The sequence below is a fragment of the Notamacropus eugenii genome, chromosome 1, assembly GCF_028372415.1.
Source record: "Notamacropus eugenii isolate mMacEug1 chromosome 1, mMacEug1.pri_v2, whole genome shotgun sequence".
Classification (NCBI taxonomy): Eukaryota; Metazoa; Chordata; class Mammalia; order Diprotodontia; family Macropodidae; genus Notamacropus; species Notamacropus eugenii.
The window spans coordinates 364,308,597-364,332,869 of NC_092872.1; the positions used below are offsets into that span (position 1 = coordinate 364,308,597).

The 24,273-nt window shown below is 40.8% G+C and overlaps 1 protein-coding gene across 1 annotated transcript; it reads left to right on the top strand.

The window, feature by feature from the left end:
* The first annotated feature begins 4,396 nt into the window (after positions 1-4,396).
* Positions 4,397-8,728, top strand: GSC (goosecoid homeobox). Its single transcript, XM_072630325.1, has 4 exons — positions 4,397-4,555; positions 6,686-7,034; positions 7,652-7,911; positions 8,304-8,728. Exons 1-4 carry the CDS (start codon positions 4,535-4,537, stop codon positions 8,454-8,456), a joined length of 783 nt encoding a protein of 260 aa, XP_072486426.1. The 5' UTR covers positions 4,397-4,534; the 3' UTR covers positions 8,457-8,728.
* The last annotated feature ends 15,545 nt before the right edge of the window (positions 8,729-24,273 follow it).

Genomic DNA, 24,273 nt, shown 5'->3' on the forward strand with positions numbered 1-24,273 from the left:
TGTCTTTTTATACCGCATAAAAGGCTGAAATGTTTACATATCAAAAGGCTATAGGCCAATTTCTGTCAAAATTATACATGAAGTTAAGCAGTACAAGCAATTTATTTAAACACTAGTCATTGTAGAAAAATTCAAAACCATATGCTCTTTTAGCAGTTTTTCACAAATGCATTTGACCCATGACTTGGCAAGACATACAAGCTTCATGATTTACTCTAAATTTCAAACCCCCTTGACATTTAACTAAAAGATCTTCATTAATAAGGTTTATATGAATGAAAACTTTAGAAGCTGATATTGTTAGTGGGAAGCTCTGGGAACTGCCTATGCATTTGGTCTAATTTTCAAATGACTGACTTTCCTAATCATTTCAAGGGAAATTTTCTCAGAGAACAAATTATCATCATTTACAATGTATGATTTACCAGAGTAGTGGTGCAATCATTCTGAAACAAACTTGGGTAAATGTGATAGCTGAATTCAAGGCAAATGCATCACTGGAACAGACCAAGTTGTTTTCTGAGGTTTTCTTCTGAGCTTACACTTCTTTTCTGTCTCTCTGGGTGTTACACTTAATTTATTATTCCTCCTGTTAGTGTTTTTATTGTTATTGTTTTGGTCCAAACCTCTGATTTCACTGGTATAAGAAACTCCTGATGAGAAAACTTCCTCTTTCAATGAAGTGCAGAAACTTTAGTCTTAAAGAGATCCTTGTATGCACCAAATAGACAAGTGACTTGCCCAAGGTCCCAAAGCCTGTATTTATCAGATCTAGGACCTGGACTCGTCTTCCTGACTCCTTTTACTACTTTAATCCACCTCTGCGTTTTCTTTAACAAGAGGACAAGGAAAAAATAAAAGTAAAAGGAGAGAAACAATGACTATAACAAACCATTTCAAAATATAGAGACCTAACAGAGGTCATCAAAATCATGTGGAAATAGGATGAGACGAATATCTTCCCTGTTGTCCTATCTGATACTGGGGTTGTACCAAAGATGATTTCAGTGACCCAACAGAGGATGAGTTTATATCCAGACATTTTTGTTCTAAGCAATTATTTCTCCCCCGTGTAATAGTCCATAGAACATTACATACATAAGAATAGTAGTAAGATAGCTATTTGTTCTAGGATGGTTTCTGTCCAAACCTCATAGAAAAACCTGAGAGAAATAATGACAACCACAAGGCCCTTTCATCAAAAAAAAGTACAGAAGAAAAAATAATAGTAGTTCACATTCCCATAGTCAATACATTTTCCTTACAACAACCCTCTGAGTGGTTCTAATATTATCTCACTTTTATGGATCAGGAAACTGAGACTCTGAGATCAAGTAATCTAGCTCTTCGGGTAGTAAATGACAGAGAGGGTTAGAGTAGCTAATTTTAATTTTTTCCTCTTCAAGGTTGCTGGTTTTCCTACTCCAACTCACTGGATCTTGATTCTTCTCTTCTAAGAGACTTAAACCTCAATGAGTCTGATCTCACTGATACCCTGTGCCTTTTCCCATTCCTGTCTTTCGGTCCTCTAATACTTGGCCATACTGTCTCATAAATCCTCTCCAGAAGATCTATGTATTATGGGTTGTGTGTTCCTATCAATTCCACATTTCTAAGAATTATGAAAAGAAAAAATGAAATTGTATTCAGGTGTCCTCATTAAGAAGACAACCCCTCCTCCCCCAAGTCTGGACAAAATCAATAAAAAATAGTTTTGAAGAGTTCTCCCTCCCACCCCACCCCCAAAGTTAACCAAGACTCACAGTATATTGGTACTGTCACCCCATTTAATCCACAGCTCCTGAACTTGTTTTCCACATCCATTAAGCTTCTCTCCCAGAATCCACCCCGGAGACTTCAACTCCTGGGACAGACAGGTCTGTCCAGCAGATGCCCTGAATTCACAGAAACGGTATGTGCCCAGCTGGGGGACAGAGGAGAGGCTTTTGAGCCAACAATGCTCACTTTGGAGGGTAACACTGAAACAAAACGATTTGCCTGTCTCAAAGACGTCGTGCTTTCTCCTTAGACTAGGCTCAATTCCTACCCGCCCCTCCACCTCTTCACTAAAAACATGCCCTGGGGTTTAGATACATTATTCTTTAATTAGGGGGCAAGTGAACCCTCCCTGACCCCAACAAATTCACCGCCAAAGACGCCATTTTACCTCCTAAAACAACGTGCCAGATTTATGTAAATTGCACCAAAATCTCCAATCGAACATTTCTGATGATAAAGTACGATCTGTTTCAGGGAGCTATCGAGAAAATTATGAGGCAAAGTTCTCTGTAGGAGAAGTTGGGGGGCCCACAGACATGATTTTGACTGCTAACAGCGGGGTGGGCAAGGGGAGGTAAGAAAGTGATGGTGGGGAGAATAGTTTTCTCCTGATAGAAACATCAGGTCAGAAAAGTGTGTGTCTGTGGGGGCAGGGGCCCCGCAACTTTGTTGCTCTCTGTTTTAAATCACAGAAAACAATTTAATCTAACCTTTATGAATCAATTTGACTATGGCCGCTGCACAAAAGAGACTTGATAAGCTGAAAGGCAATATACCTGATGCATTTTGTATCCGCTGATCTATTCTTTAATATGTTAAAAATGAGGAATATTACCAGAATGACTGACTTCGCAACAAACACATTTTCATAGACTTCTGCATGGTGATTGCTTTGTATGAAATCGTGTTTGGGGGATAATATTGAAAATCAATGCCCTGTTTACTGTATTTCTCATCTAACAGCTTGTCGGACCCGTCTCTGTACTCCGCTTTACATGCATCCTCCTCTCACGCTGAGACTTTGCTGTAGTAACAAACAATTGCTTAGCAACACTAGGTAGGACAATTTGCTTGAGTTTCATTTGTTATTCCAATTTCACCCTGACGTCGCGGGACCACTGATTGTTTATTTAGTGCATTTATGACTTTTGTAAGTTCTCTTCTCCGGGAGGGCAAAGGGAGAATGCACTGCAGGAGGAAAAGGGGGTTTTCACTTGCAAACTCCGGCTCCCCGGAAAGTTCTGCCAAGTGGACGCTGGGGGACAGTGAACTTCGAATTTGTCCTCTACCATGAAGGAGCGGGGGAGGGAGGGGAGGTAAGGGAAAGTCGTCGGGTAACCAGGGCGTGGATTGTGCAACAAATCTACAGGAATTTTTCCTCCCCGAGACTAGAGCCCGACTGTCCGAAGTTGAGAAAAAATGTAGCTACCGTCTCAGACTGACCTAGTGACCCATAGGGGCGGCCTCCTGCTCCAAAAGAAGCGACCAGGAATAAAGTCATCTGTGAATTCTTTCCACATCTTCACTCCCGACGAGTGTCCAGCCCCGACCTGGGCGTTATAAGCAGTAGTCTTTGATTTCGGGGTCGTTTGCAAATTGTTTGCCCTGCTACGGGGCAGTTAAGGGAGAGGGGAATCGTCTCATCGAATATAACCGGAAAAGCCATTCAATTCGTTTTCCAACTGCCCCAGCGCATAAGGGACAATGACATAATGTATGCAAATTCCTTTGTAAAACGCTACAGAATACTCAGCTACTATTATAACCATCATCATCCTCCTTAGCGGGGTTAGTGAGGATTTTGAGGGAAAGGAGAGGGAAGAAAGCAATACTGCTAAATGACGAGATACCTTCAAATTCCTATAAATCGTTTAGGGTTACAAAGCTCTCTCCCCAACATAACTGTGAAAGTAAAATACTCTGATATTGTTTTTCCCGAATTACAGATAAAGAAACTGATCTCACAGAGGTTAAGGGACCTGCTCAGGGTTACGCACCTAGCAAAACGGCAAATAGACTGCTTTCTAAACTCTGAGATGATCTTTTATGTGCAGGAACGTGCCCAGGGGGGAGGAATTTCACAGGGTCCTGTCTCCGGGACTTCCCAATCCAACCTCACCCCAACCCACAATAGGATTAGGGCCAACTGGAGAGCATTTGAAGTACCCAAAGATCGAGTTAGGGCTCCTACCCGGTTTCCATACCCTGGACCATTCTCCTAAGATGATGTTTGTTTTTACTATTTTTACAGAAAATTAAAAAAGAAAATTCACTTCTGCAAGTTACTGTGGATTTGCCTCTCTCGCCAATGGTCCGTTAGTTTTAAAACCTGGGAAAGGTCAACGGGGAGCATGGGCCGAGAGTAAGACACGATTTACATTGACTGATAGGAAAAATAAAATAGGCTGGTATCCCCAATGAGAGAGAGCGCGCGAGAGAAAACGCTCTAGCAATTTTCTCCCCTAGATGTGACCTCGCGGCACAGTTATTCCTGTCCTAGGGGACGGGCCACACTGGAGCATTTCGATTTCTTTTAATAAATCAAAAAATATATATAACGCTTTCCTATTTACAGAAGCACCTTTGCCCAGAAGAACAAGCGGACTCCTTGGCTTGCCTGCGGCAGTAGTTGCGCTCAGCCTAGCGCAGTCCAGCGCTGCCCGGGAGCCTCAGGCTGCAGCTGGAAGGTAAAGTGAACCATTTGAGCATACAACTTAAGCACGCGCACTCTATTGGGAACCAAGCCTTTGGCCTGATGCAGCGTCAGAGACAGGCGGTAAGTGAGGGCCTGCAGGAGTTCTAAGAACGTACGAATATCTCCCCTTGTCCTCGCAATGGTCCTCAAATCGCTCATTTAATTCAGCCTTTTTGTGTTTGATCCCAGTAGCTTGGGCTGTCGGGGAATTACGGAACCTCTAGCGCGTCAGTCTACTCTAAACAGGCTACTACTACTAATTTACAAGCTCCCTACCTTTCCATCCGGCAACTATTTCTAACCTACTTGCAAGTCATTTATGCGTTCCCTGTGATCTACGCATCAGAAAATAAGGGATAATGCTTAATTGTCTAATAACGATTGCTTAAAAAAAAAAAAAAAGCAAGGAGAAATCCGGAAAACTCTTCTAGGTATTTTAAGGTGACCTTCGTGGCACCAAAGACAATCACATTTAACACGTTCGCTGCCGACGCTGAGTCCTCCTGCTCGCTAATCTCCTTTCCCCGGTCGGCGTGCAGTCGGGTTGGCCTAGGTCTGCCGGGGGATTTGATCTCGTTTGTTTTTTTCTGGAAGCACTAATAAACTCAGTCTTTGCTGGACAAAATCAATTGTGCCTGGCCAACAAAGACTAATGTTTTGCTTTCGTTACATGTTACAATTTCCTACCTTTTCTGACGCAGCGTTGATGGGGTAAATAGTCTAATCTGATTCAGTCCACCTCCTGTGGATTCTGAGGGCCAGTCGTGACAGACCAAGGATTGTGCAAATCACTGGGTAACCTGCTGGTGGGGGAGCTCGGGGCTCGTCAGTGGAGAAGCAAGCGACTTTTTGAGGGGGGAGTGTAAGCTATGTGAAATATTGTGTGCCTGTATCCCTAGCAGAGTTTGAGGAGGTGGGAGTGGGGGTGGGGTAGAAGATTGTCGGAATAGGGGAGAACTTTCCTCCGCCTGTTATCTCCCTATAAGGAGAAACTGACCTCTAGATAAGGAGAGGGAACCTTCAGCCCCATCCAAGCCCCAGTATGCTTCACGCTGAACTGGAAAAGAAGCGTCGCTGTAGGACACTGCCTTGATAAAGATTTCAAAGCAGAATCGCAGCAACTCAGGTTGTGGTGTGTGCTTGTATTTTCCACCTCAAAGTCTGCAAGAAATATTAGTTTTAGTAACTTGGTACCTTTTCGCTCCTCTTGGAGTGCCCTCCTCAAGGCGCTGTCTTTCCCTCTAAAGAAAGGGGTTCTAGGGAGACAAACCCTTCTCTAGAGAGGAGAATGAACCGAGAGGAGGGTAGTGTGGTAACGAATTAAGTGTAGAATTAAATGCAAACGCTGCTGGGACAACTTTCTTAAAAATAAGGTAAAACAAAATTGAATAAAATTACCCACCACCAACAAAGTGAGCCCCTGACTGAGGAAATAGCCCGCAAGAGTAGAATCCAACTGGAGAAAACGAGTGGGCGCGTAACAGACTGGGCGGGAATTGTTAATGGCTTTCGCACAATGGCATTAATCAGATTAACAGGAGCAATTAGCTTGGCCCGCAGAGCTGCACAGTCTTCAGAGCGCCCAGTAAAGGAAAAGATTAGGTTAATTTAATTAATTCTCAATACACAGACCGGTCTTCTTTCAGGCCATTGTGTAACCCCCTCCTTTAGCCTCTCCCCCAACCTGGCCCCCCTCCCGCCCATTCTCAAACCAACACTATCCCTACCAGAGTTGGGGAGGGGGAGAGAGAGAGAGAGAGAGAGAGAAATCAAATCTGGTTTTGTTTGTCATCTGCATATTACCAGGAACTAAATCTAGGATGACGTCGACTCTGTATAAAAAAGGGAAGAAATTCAGCTGGACTACTATATCCTTCATCCAACTCTGGAATGAGTTCAGTGAAGGCAGGAAAGGGAGGGAGGGAGGGAGGGTGAGGAGGGAGAGAGGAAGAGAGAGGGTGAGGGAGAGAGCAAGCAAGACTCAGAGACATAGAGACAGACGGGAATAAGAGACAGAGACAGGGAGAAAGTAGGAGTGCGAGACAAATTTGAGCAGCTCAGGATCTTCTTTCGGTTTGAAAACCCTAAAAGACGTGCGTGTACTTTAGGTTTTTTGGGGGGAGGGTGTTACTCTTTTTTCTTTTATTATTATAATTTTTATTATTTATTATCATTATTTGGGTTCTTCCTTCTCCTGTCCCCGGCGGGAAGAGTTCGGGGATGCCTGCTGGCATGTTCAGCATCGACAATATCCTCGCCGCCCGGCCTCGCTGTAAGGACTCTGTGCTGCCTCTGGCCCCTAGCGCCGGGGCCCCGGTGGTCTTCCCGGCCTTGCACGGGGACTCTCTCTACGCCAGCGCTTCAGACTATGGCAGCTTCTACCCGCGAGCAGTAGCCCCCAGCGGAGCCGGCCTCCAGACTGCGGTCGGTGGTTCCCGCTTGGGCTACAACAGTTACTACTATGGGCAGCTGCAAGTGCAGGCGACGCCCGTCGGCCCATCCTGCTGTGGGGCGATGCAGCCTCTGGGAGCCCAGCAGTGTTCTTGCGTTCCATCCTCAGGTACGGGAATATTCGCCATGCTCTCCCAATTACTTCCCCCATACAGTTTTCTGGAAGCTCCAAGTCTCTCTTCCCCCACTGGTTTTTGTTTGTTTGTTTTGGGGGTTTTTGTTTTTTCGCGAAAGTGCTTGCGGGGAACCTGTGGCTCCTAGAACTGAGGAGGGGGTGCTATTGGGGACCCAGAGAAGATACTATTCCTTATTCTTTTCCACGTACATGGCCGTTCATTTTACTTTTGTAGCAACAGAGCCGACTCGCCAATCCAGTTTTTAGGCTTTTGCAAACTTTAGCAGACACGCTTGGCAAAAGTCGGGGAAGCTCTGTTCCTTCGTTTTGCGGCAAAGGGGCTCAGACATCCTTAATACTAATACTATTATCCACACACACAACAACAATAATGATGGTAATAATGCAGGATCCGGGGTGGGGAGAATCCTTTTGGAGCTCAATTTCTGCACGTTGTATCCAGGGCTAAGTGCTGGCGGGCGGGCTTCGTCTCAGCGGGAGGGCTTGAAGCCGGGATTTGAGGAGAGTTCATTCCGATTCTGGGGTAGTGAACTCCTTGTCCCCATCCTTTCCTTCCCCCTCCTCAACCCCCATTTACCCGCCTGCTGCAGGTTACGACGGCTCGGGCTCAGTCTTGATGTCCCCGGTCCCTCACCAGATGTTGCCCTATATGAATGTGGGCACCTTGTCGAGGACCGAGCTGCAGCTGCTCAACCAGCTGCATTGCCGGCGGAAGCGGCGACACCGAACTATTTTCACGGACGAACAGCTGGAAGCCCTGGAGAACCTCTTCCAGGAGACCAAGTACCCCGACGTGGGCACAAGGGAACAGTTGGCTCGGAGGGTGCACTTGAGAGAGGAGAAAGTAGAGGTACTGCCCTTCTTTGCCCCTTGTACAAAATGTTGACAGCTGGCTAGAAAGTTCAGTCTGGGGCAGCCCTGTTTATTGATTTGGGAAGTTTCTAACGCTGTTTTGATTAGCTTCCTTTTCCATGAATAGACCGCTAATACACGGACGGATTCCTGGTTTAAATCCCCAGTATTCTTCTTTAAATTTCTACGGAATTTTTTAATACAACCTAGTCCACTTTCCAGTATTTATTATTTTCGTTGAGCCAAGAAAGACCCAAAGTAAAGTAGGCCGGAGTTTTCTTTTATGGTGATTTCCCAAAGTCTCAGCTTTTTTTTTTTCTACTAGAAGTTTAGTTTTTTATGGGGTTTTATCCCCTCCAATTAATTGTTTTTTGTTTTTTTTTTCAACAGGTCTGGTTTAAGAATCGAAGAGCAAAATGGAGACGGCAGAAAAGGTCGTCCTCAGAAGAGTCAGAAAACGCACGGAAATGGAGCAAGGCTTCGAAGCCATCCCCAGAGAAAAGAGAAGAGGAAGGTAAAAGCGATTTGGACTCTGATAGCTGATAGCCCCGGAATGGAACTTTGGGACTTGCATACCTTTAGAGACTTGCACATACAATGCTACTATCTTGCACACTTGCTGCCTTTGTAGGGGAGAAGGAAGGGAAATGAGGAAAACTGTAAACTGGTGTAAATATTTCCTGGTGTTTCTTGTATAGAACTGGCTGCAGAGAGGCTCGGCCAGTCTAACAACCCCCCTTCCCTCACCCCATTCTGTAGTATTTATAGTTAAATTAAAGGTGATGATACAATAAATGGATGGTGGCGAAATATAATGAGCCAATATCCAATATGTTTATACGTCCTCCACCACCTCCTTCACAGACTGACAGCGGAAAAGTAAATACAATCCTTGATTTTTTTTTTTAAGCTTGAGGTTATTGTTGGGAGGGAGTTGGTTTTTGAATATGTTACAAAAAAGTTCAGTCAAGAAGGGAGTCATGTACTCCCATGGGCCTCTGGAAACATGCGTTTTGGTCCAAGGTCTGTGGTTAATTAATGGACTGATTTTAGACAAATCATTCTCCTTCCCCAACCCCCCATCCCAGGCTTCAATTTCCTCATCTGAACAAGGGTATTAGGTCCAATGATGTCTGAGGTCTCTAGATCTGATTCTAATGGTTTGTGATTCTTGGAGTCTATATGCAAGGCAGAAAGAAGGAATAAAAAAAAAGGCTGCTGGGCAGCCCCAGAGGGCTGGAGAATGAAATAGGGGACACTGAAAGGTGCTCCACAATGGCCATATGTATCATTCCTTAAATTCAGTTTACTCAAAACCTTCACCCTCACACTATTGACACTCAAGATTCAGTGTGGTTTAATGCAAAAGAGACTGGATCCTGGTTCTGCTATTTACTTCCGCTGTGACCTAAGGCACGACTCTGAATCTCCTTGGGCCTCAGTTTGCTCATGATAAAATGATTGGGCTGATTTCTCTTGATTACTTCCTGGATGCCTCCACAAAACCAGACCTGGGGAAAGGAGGGTCCTTGCTCTCCTACAAGACCCATCCTTGTTTAACTAGGGAGTGGTGAAGGCTGGGAAGCTTAGTGTTCAAGGAGCAAGAGAAAGGGAGAAATGAAAGGAAGGTCTACGCTAGGCCCTAGTCAGTAGCTTTCTGGAGTCCTGGGTCCATGCTGACCAGAAGGAATACTGATGGAGAAAATCCCACAGTCCTGCTTCCAGATTCTCCTTCTGCTATCTTTTATAACTTGACCCTATTGACTTGCTGCAACAGGAGCCATTTCAGAGCCAATGGCCCTAGATAATATAACCCCAGTTTCTAATCTCTGGTGCCCCTTCTCTTTTCATAGCCGTCAGAGTTCTGTGTCCAATAGGAAGTGTCCTGAACTGATGGAGCCCACTCTATCCTCATTCTGAAGCTTCTCACCTTTTAAAAATTCTCTTCTCTGGGTCTGAGTGAGCCCCTGACTGCCTCTGGGACACCAGAATGAGGTAGAGCAGGGGTGCCCAGTTCTATCACCTGATCACTAGACTTATAGAATGCAGAAAATGAGAAACCTGAAGCTGGCGCCGGCTCAGGACTGGATAAACTCGGGGGATTTTTATTATGGGCCTCCAGCCCCCTTCCTTGCTTCTCTGCAACTCCTCCACTTTGCAATTCACTTTCCAGAATAAAATCCTTTGTCCTATTCTATGGCTTCTAATTCAGTGCCACCCTTGGGCACACACACACACACACACACACACACACACACACACTCACTTTTAAGTACATCAATATTGCATATACTTCTGACCTACACCTACACCACTCTCTCCTTCCTGGGTACAATGGGGGTGTGCAAAGAAGATAAGTTGTTACCCTGAGATCTGCTGCAAAGTTCAAAAGGCTGCTAGCCTCTCTTTGGGAAGGGCCATGAAGCTTTTAATTAAACTTCATCTCTTGACCAAAAGGGCCCAGTAAGCTGTGTGACAGTAGATGAGAAAGACCTTCCAGCTTTGCTAGTTTCCATAAAGCTGTTTACCCTCATGCAGCTTTCCAGGGTAGCCCCCCTTCCCCAGTTCTCTTATTTTTTCCTGTGGGGGCTTTAGAGGACCTGGAACTGGTGAGTCCTGACTTTAAATAGAATTCTATTCACAGCAAGGATGTTTATGTACTTTTAAAATAAAATGCTACCCTTTTTTAAAAAAGCAGACTGATATGTCAGTTATGCTGTGATAACTCAATTTCTGTGTTTCACCTATAGTGAGATGACTTTCCAGGAGTGAATAAGTTTGTCTTTTGCAGAACCTGAAGGGACACCACCTCCACTCCCCAACAGTAAGCATCTAAACTAACTAGGGGAAGAAGACCAGGTAGATCTTTAGACAGAAACATTAGAAATGAAAGTACAAACAAGAATGTCTGTTTGGTAATCACTATCTTGTTGGAACATCCATTTTTGTAGATCTCTGAGACATTCATGTCTCATAAATGAAGTGGAAGTGGGAGATTGGAGACGTACCTCACTTAATTAGGAGAGAAACTTGTTCCTTTCAGAAAGGTCACTACAGCAGCAGGAACGTTTCTGTACCATCCCCACATCTCTCCTGATAAAAACTCACTTCACGTTTCTTCCATTTCGATGCTTAAGATTAGAGACCATAACATCATAAAGTAGGTTTCCTCTCCACCTACTGGGAAGTCCTTGTGTTATTGCAAAGATTCCATAGAAAGGATCTCTACTGAGTTCTTCACGTATCTCTTTTTCTACCACCTCATTTTCCCAGGGTATCTTTTTGCTTAGGACTTGCTGTCACAGGAAGAAGTGGACACACTAACTTCTAGTTTAGAAAGATGAAGGAGGCACAAAAAGCTTTACACACAAGTGGTATAAAGTGTATCTCGTCACTGCGTGCGTGGCAGTGGTGAATGTCATCAGTCAGTGCCAGCTGCAGTAGTGAAAGGGAAGATCAATTTTTTTTTTTAATTATGTAAAATACATTGGCTTGGCGTAGAGATGGAGGTTGGGGGTCAGGTTACAAAACAAAGGGGAAGAAGTAGCTGACCAAGATTTTGGAGAATGAGGTCTTCCTTACTCTTCCCATAAAGGGGAACTAGGGGTGGCATGGGGACAACTCATAAGCAGAGGAGAAGGCAGCCCCTTCTAACTCCTGTGTGTAACTTTGAAGAATAAAAGTTATTTTTGCCTTCTAAGTACAGTATTTAGTGGTTGGCCTAAGAAGAAATTAAAAAAAAAAAACAGTAAGGAAGTCTCATTCTCTATTCAGCCTCTCCTTAGGGTGATTGGATCGACCTTTCTGCAAAGCCCCCCTCACCAAGATAGAATGTTGGATTTTTGCTGCCTCAATCCAGGTGAGCTGAATTCTCCCACGTGGTGTGAGTGGGAGCTTTGAGCAGCAGAAGAAACTACCCTCTAAAAGTGCAAGAAAAATGATCGTCTATTAGGCTTTGAAAATAGTTGTGGTGAGAACAATCCTTGTAAAGATTTAGATGCATTTCAAAGGGAGGGTATTGATGATTTAAAAAATTTTATTTGAACAATTCTTATTTTTCCTGGAGACTAACATTACTTGACTGAATCAAGTTATTCCTGAAGCACTCAGGTTTTAATTTATTAGTTTATCTTTCTCCCACCCCCACCTCCTAGTAGTGAGAATAATCACATTTTGGTGATAGGGGTTAAGGAAGGTAGTTTGGTAATCCCTTCAATCGGATGAACTCCAAAACACTGAACTTCTACTGTCAGCTGACTATGCAGGATAGTTTCTGATCTTAGAGGCTTATGTAATTTAAATTTTAAAATTTAGTCGGTTACACTTGAACTAGGGGAAAAATATGCCCTGAGGAGTAAGTAGACTTATGAACACTAAATAACTAATTAGTTAATTCTTTCCCTGGGAAGTAGGGCTGCAATTGAATGAGTGATAGATATGCATCTTTAAAAATTTGCAAATTACTTCCACTCCTAACTTTCAGTTACTAGACTCACTTAAAGACAATGGCTTATTGTCATTTAAACAAATCTTTTTGAAGAAGAGACTTAAAAAAGGAGTTTCTAACAGGCAATTTGATGGCTTTTATTCCAACCACACCAGTGTGCCATTAAAGTAGAAGAAATGGGGCTAGGGTGTGGAATGAGGATACAAAGGCTATCATTTTCAAGCAGGTCAGAATTTGGAGCAATTGATCAAAACGAACTTCTCTTTCTTTCTCTCCCTTCTCTCATTCCACTTTATTTCACCCTGGTCCTTATTTACTCTATCCCTTAAGTGAACCAAAGGTAAGTATATTAAAATCATAACATAACACACATCCATGAAATCTCAAATCAGCAAGACCAAGGCCTTGCATAAATTGATTTAAATTAGAAATTCAGGAATGTGTTGTTTCTTTTGGCTCAGGAGTTTAACCATAATGACAGTCCTCACATAAATTCCGATGAAGTCAGTGTGATGTTGTATATTTAAGAAAATGGGCTTCCTTGATAACAAATGATAGGATGTAATCTTTTGTTGGACTTCAGGCTAGATGTTTTGTAGAGAGGGGAGACTGGGTAAAGAGATACAATTAGAGTTCAATAAGATTACTAAATTTTGTGTTTTTTTAAGAGATTGAAAGGTGGGGAGAAAAATATTTGATAAATATTATAATTAAGTCTTAAGGTGTCTTCATTTGTATATGAAAGATATGGAAAATAATTCATTAAATTAACAAATATTAAGTGTCTACCATGTACAAGACCTAGTGCTTAGCATTGAGGATACAGATTAAAAAAAATAGAATCCCTACCCTCAAAACTAATATAGCTTAATAAATACTGTGGGGTGGGGGGAAGCAGGTTGAATGGATTGGAGTCTTAAAAGAGGTGAAATTAGTAGTCCATTTGTGGCTTTCAAGGAATCCTAATGACCCAATGCATAGTGCCAGGCCTGGAGTCAGGATCAACTTGAGTCTGAGTCTGCATCAGATACTTTTAGGTAGGTGGCCATGGGCAAGTCATTTAATTTCTATTTGCCTCAGTTTTCTTATCTTTAAAATGAAATAATAATTATAGCCCTGACCCTTCTGAGTTATTGTGAGGATTAAATGAGATAATGTGTAAAGCTCTTCGCAAAATTTAAACCCTACATAAATGCTGTCTCCTCTTCATTTAACAAATATTAAGCATTTCTTCTATTCCAGGCACCATTCTCTGCTATGAATCTAGAAAGATGAAAGTAGGCAAGGTTCCTGCCCATTTGGAGCTTACAATTCTACTAGGGAGTGATGCAACCTAATTACATAAATACAGAAGAATGAGATAAAAACAATAAAGGAGAATCACTGATAATTTGTGTTGGGAAACATAAGGGGTGGGACAAAGCTATGCATATCTGGGAAATTTAATGGCCAAGATAACAGAGAACATTAACTGGAAGAGTTGAGAAGGGAGTGTTTCCAGAGTGGAAAGAACCAATATGAAGGCATAGTCTAGAGAGTGAAGGACAAGATTGAAAAATATCGGTAGTTCAAGTATAGTGTTACCTATATCCAAGTGTTTTACTCCTGTGCTTATCCTGTGATCTCCAGTCTCTCTGTCCCTCAACACTATTCTAGGTTATTACCTGTAATTTGGCTGTACTCTCCTCTCTTCCTAATCTTTAGCCTTCTCTAATCTCAAAATCTTTGTCCCCTTGTCCTCTTTTACTGATCATGCCTTCTCAGCCCCAACCCTGAATGACTCCCACCATTCACCACCTTCAATCCTACTCAAAGCTGCCTAATGAAGCGGGAGAAAAAAAATCATGAAATTGTACTAACTGGGTACATTAAACATTTATAATATCTCATCTTAACTAAATCCTGACTTCAATAAGGCCAATGTATATTACTACAACCCCTTAATTTATCCCTATTCTACTTATCACAGCAGCTGTTCCAAAACTCCCACGTCATTCTTCTTCTTACCCTCTCAGTTGAGAACTTTACCTAATGTTACACAAAAAAATGTAAGGCTTTTGGCCAAGAGTTCCCTTTCTTCCACATCCCCTTACATCCCTCACATGTCCTCTCTCACTGTCTCCTTTACTGCAGTTTCTAGTGAAAAAGTCACCCTTCTGCTTGTCAAGGACTACCCTTTTGTGTCTGTGTACCCTGATTTCCATCCCATCCCCTCTATCTTCTCCATCAGATTGCTCCTGTAATCATCCCTACTCTGTCTCTAATCTTCAACCTCACCTTATTTCCTGGGTCCTTCCCTGCTGCTTACAAACGCACCTATGTCTCCCTCACCCTTAAAAAAATAGTAATTCTTACTAGTACCTCCCCTCTCCCTAGCTATCATCCTATATCTCTCCTCCCCTTTGCAGCTAAACTTTAAAAAGCCTGCAATCAGTACCTCCACTTTTTTATGATTTTTTTTTGATTATCTCACTCAACTAAACTGTTCTTTCCAAAATAACCAATGATCTCATTACTGTATCCAATGGCCCTTTCTAATCTAAGTCTTCTTGACCTTTCTACAGCATTTGCCCTGTTGATAATCCTCTCTGGATTCCCCTCTAGTTAATTCTCCTAGGTTCTCTTACCAGTGTGACTACTCCATCTCAAGTCTCTTGTGCTGGATCTTCACTGACTTTAGATCCACTAACTGTGGGTGTTCTCCTAGGCCCTCTTTATGCTTTCTCTCTTGTTTACTTTGTTAGTTCCTAAAGGTATAATCATCATTTCTATGCAGATGATTCCCAGGTGTGTGTACATACATACATATACATATACATATGTGTATATGTACACCTACGCATATACAATGTGCATATGTGTGTAGCCTAGTCTCTCTCTATCTAGAATATAGACAAACTTTATATGTACTCTAGTACATAATAGGTAATAATTATCAGCACCTTAAAGCTTACAAAATACTTTATATATGTTATCTCATTTGATTTTCACAACAGCCTTGTAAAGTAGGAGCCATTATTTTCATTCCCAATTTACAGATGAAAAAATAGACTGATGCAAGATAAGTGATTTGCCCAAGGTCACAGTTATTGTGTCTGAGATAGAATTTGAACCTTCAAGTAATGTTTTATCTACTGGACCACCTTGCTGCCTAAAGGGGAGTTATATGAAGTAACCCTGGAAAGATAGATTGGAGATAAGTGCTGGGAGGCCTTAAATACCAGGCCAAGGAGGGAACATTTTTCTTATAGAAACATTAGGGAGTCAGAGAAGGGCTTTGAGAAAGTAAATGATGTGGTCAGAACCCTATGCATTAGGAAGATTAATTTGTCAGTTGTATGAATGGTGAAATGGAAAAGAGAAAAACGAGAGAGAGAACTGTTATTAGGGGTGTACCCAGGGATGGTTAGCAATGCCATAAGATCATAACTCAGAAAACTAGAATGGATTTCATAAATCATCCAGTCCAGCCTCTCATTTTACAAATGAGGAAACTGAGATCTAGACAGGTAAGTGACTTTGCTCAAGGTCTCACAGTTAACAAGTCAGAGGTATTGTGTGAACCTGAATCCTTTTTTTCCTACTGTACAAATATTATGGAAAATTCAAGGAGGATGAGGACTGAACAAAAACTACTAGATTTAGCAACTAAATTTGTGACCTTAGATAAAATTTTTCAAATCCAAAAACCTCCCACACCATTCCATCTTCTCACTCTCTGAGACAAGGACTTTACTGAAAAAAATCAAGCCATTTGAGGAGAGCTTCTTGTCCTTTCCCCTCTTTCCAATCACTGGAATGTGTTTTAGCATTATCAAGGAAGAAAACAAGCACTTATTAAGCGCCTACAATATGCCAAGTACTGTACTAAGTATTTACAAATATCTGATTTGATCCTTACAACAACCCTGGGAAATAGTGGTGAAGTGGATCAGGTGGTAGGCCCAAAGTCATGGAGACCTGAGTTCACTTCTAACCTCAGAAATGCACTAGCCGTATAATATTAGGCAAGTCACTTAACCTATGTTTGTCTCAGTTTCCTCATCTGTAAAGTATGGATAATAATAGTGGCTACCTTCCAGGGGTGCTCTCAGGATCTAATGAGATAATATTTGTAAAGCTCTTAGCGCAGTGCCTGGCACAACATAAGCGCTATGTAAATGTTAGCTATTAGTATCATTTTATAGTTGAGGAAACTGAGACAGGCATGAGGCAAGTGACTTGCCTAGGGTAATACAGCTAGTAAACATCTGAGACTGGCTTCTTGTCCCTATTAACTCTCCTTCTTCACAAGTCTCACTCAGAGGTGGTCCTTTTTGCCAAGGTTAAACTTTGTACATTCACAAGTGATCCTGTCAGACCTCTTGTATAGAAGAAGGACCTCTCTATCATCTTCCCATTCTCACTAAATCTCACACTCTGTCTCTGGACTACTTCCTTGCTGCCTACAAATACAGCCATGTGCTAAGAGGCAGATAAGGCAGAAAAAAGAACATTGAACCTGGAGTGCTGCCTCAGATGCTTACTAGCTGCGTGAACCTAGGCAAATCACTTAACCTCGGTCTACCTTAGTTTTTTCAACTGTAAGATGGGGATAATAATAGCACCTGTCTCATAGTAAATGCTCAATAAATTTTTCCCACCCTTAAAATAAACTTAACTTGGTCCTGCCACCTCTGCTTGCTACCTTTCTATGTCTCTCGTCTCTTTAGAATGTCTAAACTCCTTTAAAATTTGGTTTACCATCAGTGCCTCCACTTTTCTTTCCTCTCACTCTAGTCTTAATTTCTGTAGTCTGACTTGTGACCATCGTTCAATGGAAACTGTTGTCCCCAAAATTATCAGTGATTTCCTCCTTTTCAAATGTATTGATCTTTTCTTAATTCTCATTCTAATGGACTTCTCTGCCACCTGTGACACCAGTGATCACCTGTATACTCTCTCTTCTCTAGACTTTCATGAAACAATTGCTCTTACCACTTATCTAACTATTCAGTCTCTTTCTGGATCTTCATCCAAGTCATATCCTCTCACTGTGGGTGTTGCTCAAAGCCCTTTCCCAGATCCTTTTCTCATTTCCCTCTATACTAGCTTAGTTGTTGATCTCATCAGCTTACCCAGGTTCAAATAATCATTTCTATATGGATGATTCCCATCTATTTATTCAGATCTAAGCTCTCTCCTGACATCCAGTTGCTTCACATCACCAGTTGCCTTTTAGACATCCCCAGATGGATGTGTAGGCATCTCAAACTTAGCATGTCTGAAAAAGAACTCATTATTTTCCCCTATATCCTTCTTATTCCACCATCTTGTAGTCACAAACCAGGCTTACAATTTTAGTATCACTCGACTCCTCATTCTCGCTCTTTCTATATATCCAATCAATGGCCACAACTTCATCCTTCACAATATCTCTGGTAGATATCTATTTTTCCACTCACATGATAGTCACCCTGATATAGACCCCTCATTATCATGAACCTGAACTCTTGCAATAAATTTCTGGTTGTTATTGCTGCCTCAGGTCTCTCTGATCAAGTCCATTTTCCACTGAGTTGCCAAAGTGATTGTTTTAAGTGAAGCTTTGACCATGTCATCTTCCCACACTCAGTATAACCCAATGGATGCCCTTTTTCCTCCAAGATAAAATGTAATTTCTTCTGTTTGGCATTTAAAACCCTTGACACCTTGACCTCTTGCTACATTTCTAACTGTTACATTTTACTTCCCTCCACAAACTCTTATCATCCAGCAGCCTTGACCTTCCTGACTGCTTTTTGTATCTCCTAACTCTGTGCTTTTTCATTGACTGTCCCCCAAACAAGGAGTACTTTCTTCCCTTACCCTGCCACTTGGCTTTCCTGGCTTCTTTTAAGATTCAACTAAAATCCCACCTTTTCTTTTCTACAATCTTCCTCCCTCCCTTTTATCCTTCCCCCAATCTGATAGCGCCTTCTCTCTGAGATTACTTGTTATTTACGCTAGATATATCTTTTATGGACAACTACCCAAATTTTCTCCCTCATTAGAATATGAGCTACTTGAGAGCAAACATTGTGTTTTCACATTTCTTTGTAAGTCCTGACCCATAATAAACTCTTAATAAATGGTGTTGTTCATTCCTTGTTTTCAAAGAAGACCATGACTGATAGAGACAGAAACCAAACTGCCAAGGACTGAACAATGATCAAGTAGTGAGAAAGTATAGGCAGTGAGTGTAGAATTCTCTTTTTAGAAGTTTATCAATTAAGGGGAAGAAGAGATAGGATGATAGTTTGAGGGGATGGCAGGATCAAGGGAAGATTTGTTTTTCAAAGAGTGGAAAGATCTGAGTATATCTGTAGGTATAAAGGAAGTAACTAACAGGGAAAGAAAGAAATTGATGAAGAATAAAAGACTGGATGAAGAATGGAACAAACCATAGGGAAAGCACAGCATCACAGAATTAAATAGTTGGAAGAGAGTTCAGTGGGCTTCTATTCTCAACTTATACTCAGAAAGAATTGCTACTACACATTTCACATGGATATCTAAACTTTGCTTGAAGTCTTCTAGGGTTGGGGAAACCCCTGCCTCTTTAAAGTAACCATTTCACTCTGAAAGTTTTTCCTTCTAACAAACCTAATTTTGTTTTCAATAAAATTGCTTCCAATTTCCATTCATTGATTTTCATTTTTGCCCTCTCTTTCGTAGGAAAGCCTTTTCAAGTAACTGAACTTGGATAGACCTGCTGTCCTCCACTCTCAATCTTCTCCAGCCTAAACACCCCTATTTCTTTCAATTGATTTTCATCTAGCATGGACTCAAAGCCCTTCATTTTTCTTATTGTCCTCATCTGGATAAGTTCCAATTTATCAACATTTTTAACTTAAGCACCAACAAAGAGAACATTTTCATACAGATATAAATGCAAAAAAATTCTTTATAAAAGAATAAATCTTGATTTCATATCCCTTGCTTTAATATATGTGCAGCTATGTATATATTTATGCACAGGTCCTATATATTTATAACAGATACTAAATTTTTTTTTCAAAACCATCTTGCCTCTCTGTCCTTCCTTTTTCAACTTTCTTTTTTTCTCTTCTGTACGCTAAAAAAAAAAAAATCTAATAATTACCCCTTTTTTTTTTATTGTATTACCAGTGATACCTACACCCATTTTAAAAAAAAAAAAGAGGAAGAAAAGTACCTTATAACAAATAAACATAACCAAACAAATCCATACAGTGGGCACATCCAAAAATGTATGTCTCTTTATGTACTTTGTTTCCATCACCTTTCTGTCAGGATATGGGTGATATGCTTCATCAGAGGTCCTCTGAAGACAGGGTTGGTTTTTGCTTTGATTAGAATTCTTTCATAATCTTTTATAATTGTCTTTATAATGTTGCTATCCTGGTACAAATTGTTGTTCTAAATCTGTTCTGTTCACTTTTTACCAGTTTATAGCACCCAAGTTCTCTGACATTATCTCTCAAAATTTCTTATGGTACAATAATATTCCATCACATTTATATAGCATAATCTGTTCAGTCAGCTATCCCCAGCTATCTAAGAAATAATTTAAGATAGCCTCAGATTATATTTTCCTTTTCTTTTTTTCTTTTATTCCCCTTGAAGTTCAGGAGTTTTGTTTTGTGATTATTCCCTCTTCAATATTTTCATTCCTCTTAACCTCTCCCTCCTTCTCTAATTCCACTAGTTTTCCTGTTGAGTTTGCTGTATTTCTATACTAAACTCTATGTGTTCTTCTCATTTTTGTCTATTTAGAAAAGAGCAAATTCATCTGATGCTCCTGTCCCAACCCCTTCATCTTTGTGTACTCTTCTCACACACCCCAATTAAGAGAAATAGCAAAGGCCACCTTTTATTTAAACTTTTCAACACTAGTATATTCTCTTAATCTTTCATTCTCTTTCCCACTTTAAAACCCTCAGAACAGAAGCAATACACCCCTGTTCCTGGTAACTCAGTACCTTTTGAAGATACTTTTGAAGAGACACTTGTTTTCTTTTTCTATTACAGTGTTAGCACTACTTCATACAGTTACTTCCATTTGATAAAATAAGCTTACCTTTCTAGGTTTCTCTGGACGGTTGTGCTTATATTTCAAAGTTCCTACTCAGTTCTGATCTTTTTATTAGCAATGCTGATAAGTTCTTTATCCATTGGAGATTCATTCCTCCTCTCCCCTCCCTCCATCCCGCCAAGGATGAAATTCAGCTTTGCAAGGTAAGTTATTCTTGATTGTAAGACTAAAAAGAGTAAAAAGCCTTTGGAGATATTGTGTGTCAAGATCTCTTTTTATAGCAGGAAGCTTGCAGGTGTTATGTGGAACTTCTGGGTGTTCACAGCTCTTTTCTTTTTTTCCCTTTGAGTGGAACCTCTGAATTTTGGTTATAACATTCTTCAGACTTTTCTTTTGGGGCTTCTTTCAGGAGGTATTAGTGGACTTGTTCTGTTGTTGTCCTCTGATTCTAGTAGATGTGGGCAGTTTTCCTTTCTGATTTGTCAAAATTTTGTGCTCATTTTAAAAAAATCACTGTGCTTAGGGAATTCAATGATTCTTAAATAATTTCTCTTTGACATGTTTTCCAGGTGAGTTATTTTTCATATCCACAGTCTTTTTCTTTTCTAATAATTTAATTTTGTGTATACACATATATATGTATATATATATGTATATAGGTATATGTGTATATATGAGCATATACGTACATACATACATATCCATTGATTTCTATTTGGTGTCTTCTAGTTTCCAGAGTTTATTTCTTGGGTGAAATTTACCTCTTTCTTTTCTAAACTATTTATTCTCTTTTCAGTTCTTTCCTTCAGAGCTTTAATTTCATTTTTTATCTTTTGTTTCATTTCTTCTAGGTATTCATGCCTTCTTTCTGTAACATCTTTTTCTTTGTGTTTTTTCTTGCAGTTGTTGTGGAGTTATTCATTCCTTTTGAGAAATCTTTGAAATTTTGCAGTAATTTCTGATGCTACTCCGTGGTTTTTTAACATCTTTCTATCTAGTTTCTTAATAGGTACCTTGTGACAGATCCTGAAGTGCTTTGAGGTGAAATGAAAGGATCTACTTAGTCTTAGCTTGGATCTCCAGGGATCCACTGACTTTCATCTTGCAGGGTTGATTCCCCTTAGATCTTTGAGATTCTGAGCTCTGGATCTTCAACTCCCTCTCTTATGTCTCAGCACATAGTGTTAGGGACCTCAGAGACCCTGGATCTGGATTGTCCAGTTGTGAGTGCTGCCACTTCCCCAGACTTTCAAAGTCGCTGCCCTGGGGCTTTATATTCACCCTGAGGTTTTCTCATGGAAGCCCTTTACTCTTTAGACTACACAGTCTTGTTTCTTGCCCAGCTAGTACCAACTTTGCTGAAAGGACTCCCTCTCCTATTTTCCATGGGCTTCTGGCTGACTTTTGTAAAGTTCTGGGGTATGAGAAGTCACCTACTGTAGTTTTTTATTGGGTTTTTTAAAATAATTATTTGATTTGGTGCAAACTTTAAGGTTTTGTTGATTTAGTTATGCGGGAACTGCAGCCTGCCTCCTATTTAGGCGCCCATCTTAATAGAAACAACTATCAACTTTCTTTTCAAAAATATAGTCCCCAGAATTGAGCACAGTACTGAGTGAGGCATATTACAATGGGACAATCACCTCCTAATTCTGAGAAGAATTGGCAGCATGGAAAAACTACTGACTGGAGTCAGAAGACCTGGGTTCAGGTGCTTACTACCTTTTTGACCTTGGGCAAGTCCCTTAACTTCCCTGAACCTCAGGTTTCTCATTTCCAAAAATCAAAATGTTAGACTAAGTAGCCTTTGGGGTTCCCTAAGTTGTTGGGATTGATTCCTTGCTTTTAATGCAGTTGAGATGCTTTTTGCTTTTGTAACTGCCATATCATATATACTGTTGACATATTGAGCTTACAGGCTTCTAAGAAACCTAATGCTCTTTTTCAAACTATTGTCAAAACTATGTCTCCCCTATCCTGTGAATTTCACGAACCTAAATGTTAAGCTTCACATTTATTCCTATTTGATTTCCTATTGATAAATTCAACCTATTTTTAAAAGATAGTTAATATTTCTTTGGAGTTTAATTCTGTCATCCTATAGGGTACCTATCCCACCTCAGTGTGCAAATCAAAGAATACCACAGATAATTTTATCACTGTCATTGATTTAAAAAAACAATAATTTTCAAAGCACAGGGCTAACACAACTCTATAGGGTATGATACTAAGTAAGACCTCCTTTCAAGCTGACTTGGAGGCACTGAATCAAGGGGCCCAGATGGAAAGTTTCATTTTGGCCCAGAAGAAGATCATCTCTTCCTCTGAGATGGCGACAAAGGAGGAAAGGACAAGTATGAACAGAGATGGTTTCTGAGGTATGGACGAAGAGAAAAATCAAGTATTTAATAAAAAATGACTATTTGTATTTTATCATTTGTTGAATACAAAATAAGGATCATAGTACATTTTAAAAAAAGGGGGAAATGAGACCCTGGGAAGCGAAGCAGCTTACTTAAGGTTATACGTTATCTGAACAGCAAAGTCAGAGTTGATTATCAATCTAATGTCTGTACTACATTATATGAATGTTGGTCTCCTCAGTCCTGGTCCAAAGTTCTTTTCATCCAAAGGGGTCAGTTCTTTTGGTGTGATCCAGCAACAAAGGGGGCCACACAAGTAGTGTTTATACCAGAGACCATACGGCACAATATGCCAGCCTCTGTTTGATATGAACTTCATTCTGAACCTGAGGAAAATAAACATCTCTGTTGTTCAACTGACCTAGTGAAGAAAGAGTATGAACTCTGGGAGGTTGCCACAGCTTAAGAAGAGTCTGTAATTTTTAGATTCCAACTTCATCAATTTGTTCCCAAGCCTTTATACTGCAAAGAAAGAATGCACAGAAACCATGAAAATATTGAGGAATATTTTTCTTTATAATCCCTAAAGATTTCAGTCCATTCAAGCTTTATGTTTTCCTAATTTTAAAATCCTTAAGAATCCATTGACCAAATCTAGAGATTAGGCTTTTGTCAAAATCTGTTGCGCTCTGGAGTAATCATTTAACCTGATTTGAGATCTACAGATGATGGTTTGAGTGGTAATAACTTTAGCTGTAATAAATAAGATTAAAAGCCACTAATGTGTTGAGTGCTTTACTAGTAGAATGAGGGCTTATATTAAGCACCAGTTGTATCAGGTACAGGAAGGGAAATTTCAGTCCAGGCTGAAAGCTTTCCTCAGTACTATTGTTTCCTGATTTTTCTTTGGAATATGGTGTATGTTTATAACAGACTTAGATCTCTCTCTGTTTCCTCTTTCTTCTTTCTCTTTCTTTTCCATCCTTCCCTCTTTCTCACTGTCTCTCTCCCTCTAATTTTTCTCCCTCGTTTTTTTCCCTTTTGTTTCAGAAGGGGTCAACCCCTGCTGGGCTGAGGGTCACATTCAGGGCTGTGTGCAGCCACAGGTGTGGGGAACCTGCCATAAAAGCACTCTCACTTGTGCATCAGTGCACACAGGAGTGCTCTCCTGGTGTTGGGCAAGGCTGAGAGCTAATATGCTGTCAGAGGTCCAGTGCCTACAGAGAAGGATGAGGTTTGTGCATTTGGAAGGGGAACGTGGGAATTTATGGTTTCAGAGGCATACCAGATAGGTACCTGCCTGTGCATTTAACATTATAGTCACCTCATTAAAGCAGCTGGCAAGGCACAGCTGTGGCTCCCAACAATGCACTATTTTAGCCTGTGTAAGGGTAAACATATGCTTTTTATTGTATCCAAAACAAATTATTTACTTCAGGTGGCACATCTAATAGGCCCTCAGTAAGAGAGGGCTAGAGAGGTTAATCTTTCCTTTAAAGCCCCCCAGAAAGTGAG

Excerpts from the sequence above, each read along its gene's own strand:
- GSC (XM_072630325.1), top strand. The coding sequence starts at position 4,535 with ATGCAGCGTCAGAGACAGGCG. Across the intron at positions 4,556-6,685 it reads TGCAGCGTCAGAGACAGGCG|AGTTCGGGGATGCCTGCTGG; the intron begins GTAAGTGAGGGC and ends CCCGGCGGGAAG. Across the intron at positions 7,912-8,303 it reads TGAGAGAGGAGAAAGTAGAG|GTCTGGTTTAAGAATCGAAG; the intron begins GTACTGCCCTTC and ends TTTTTTCAACAG.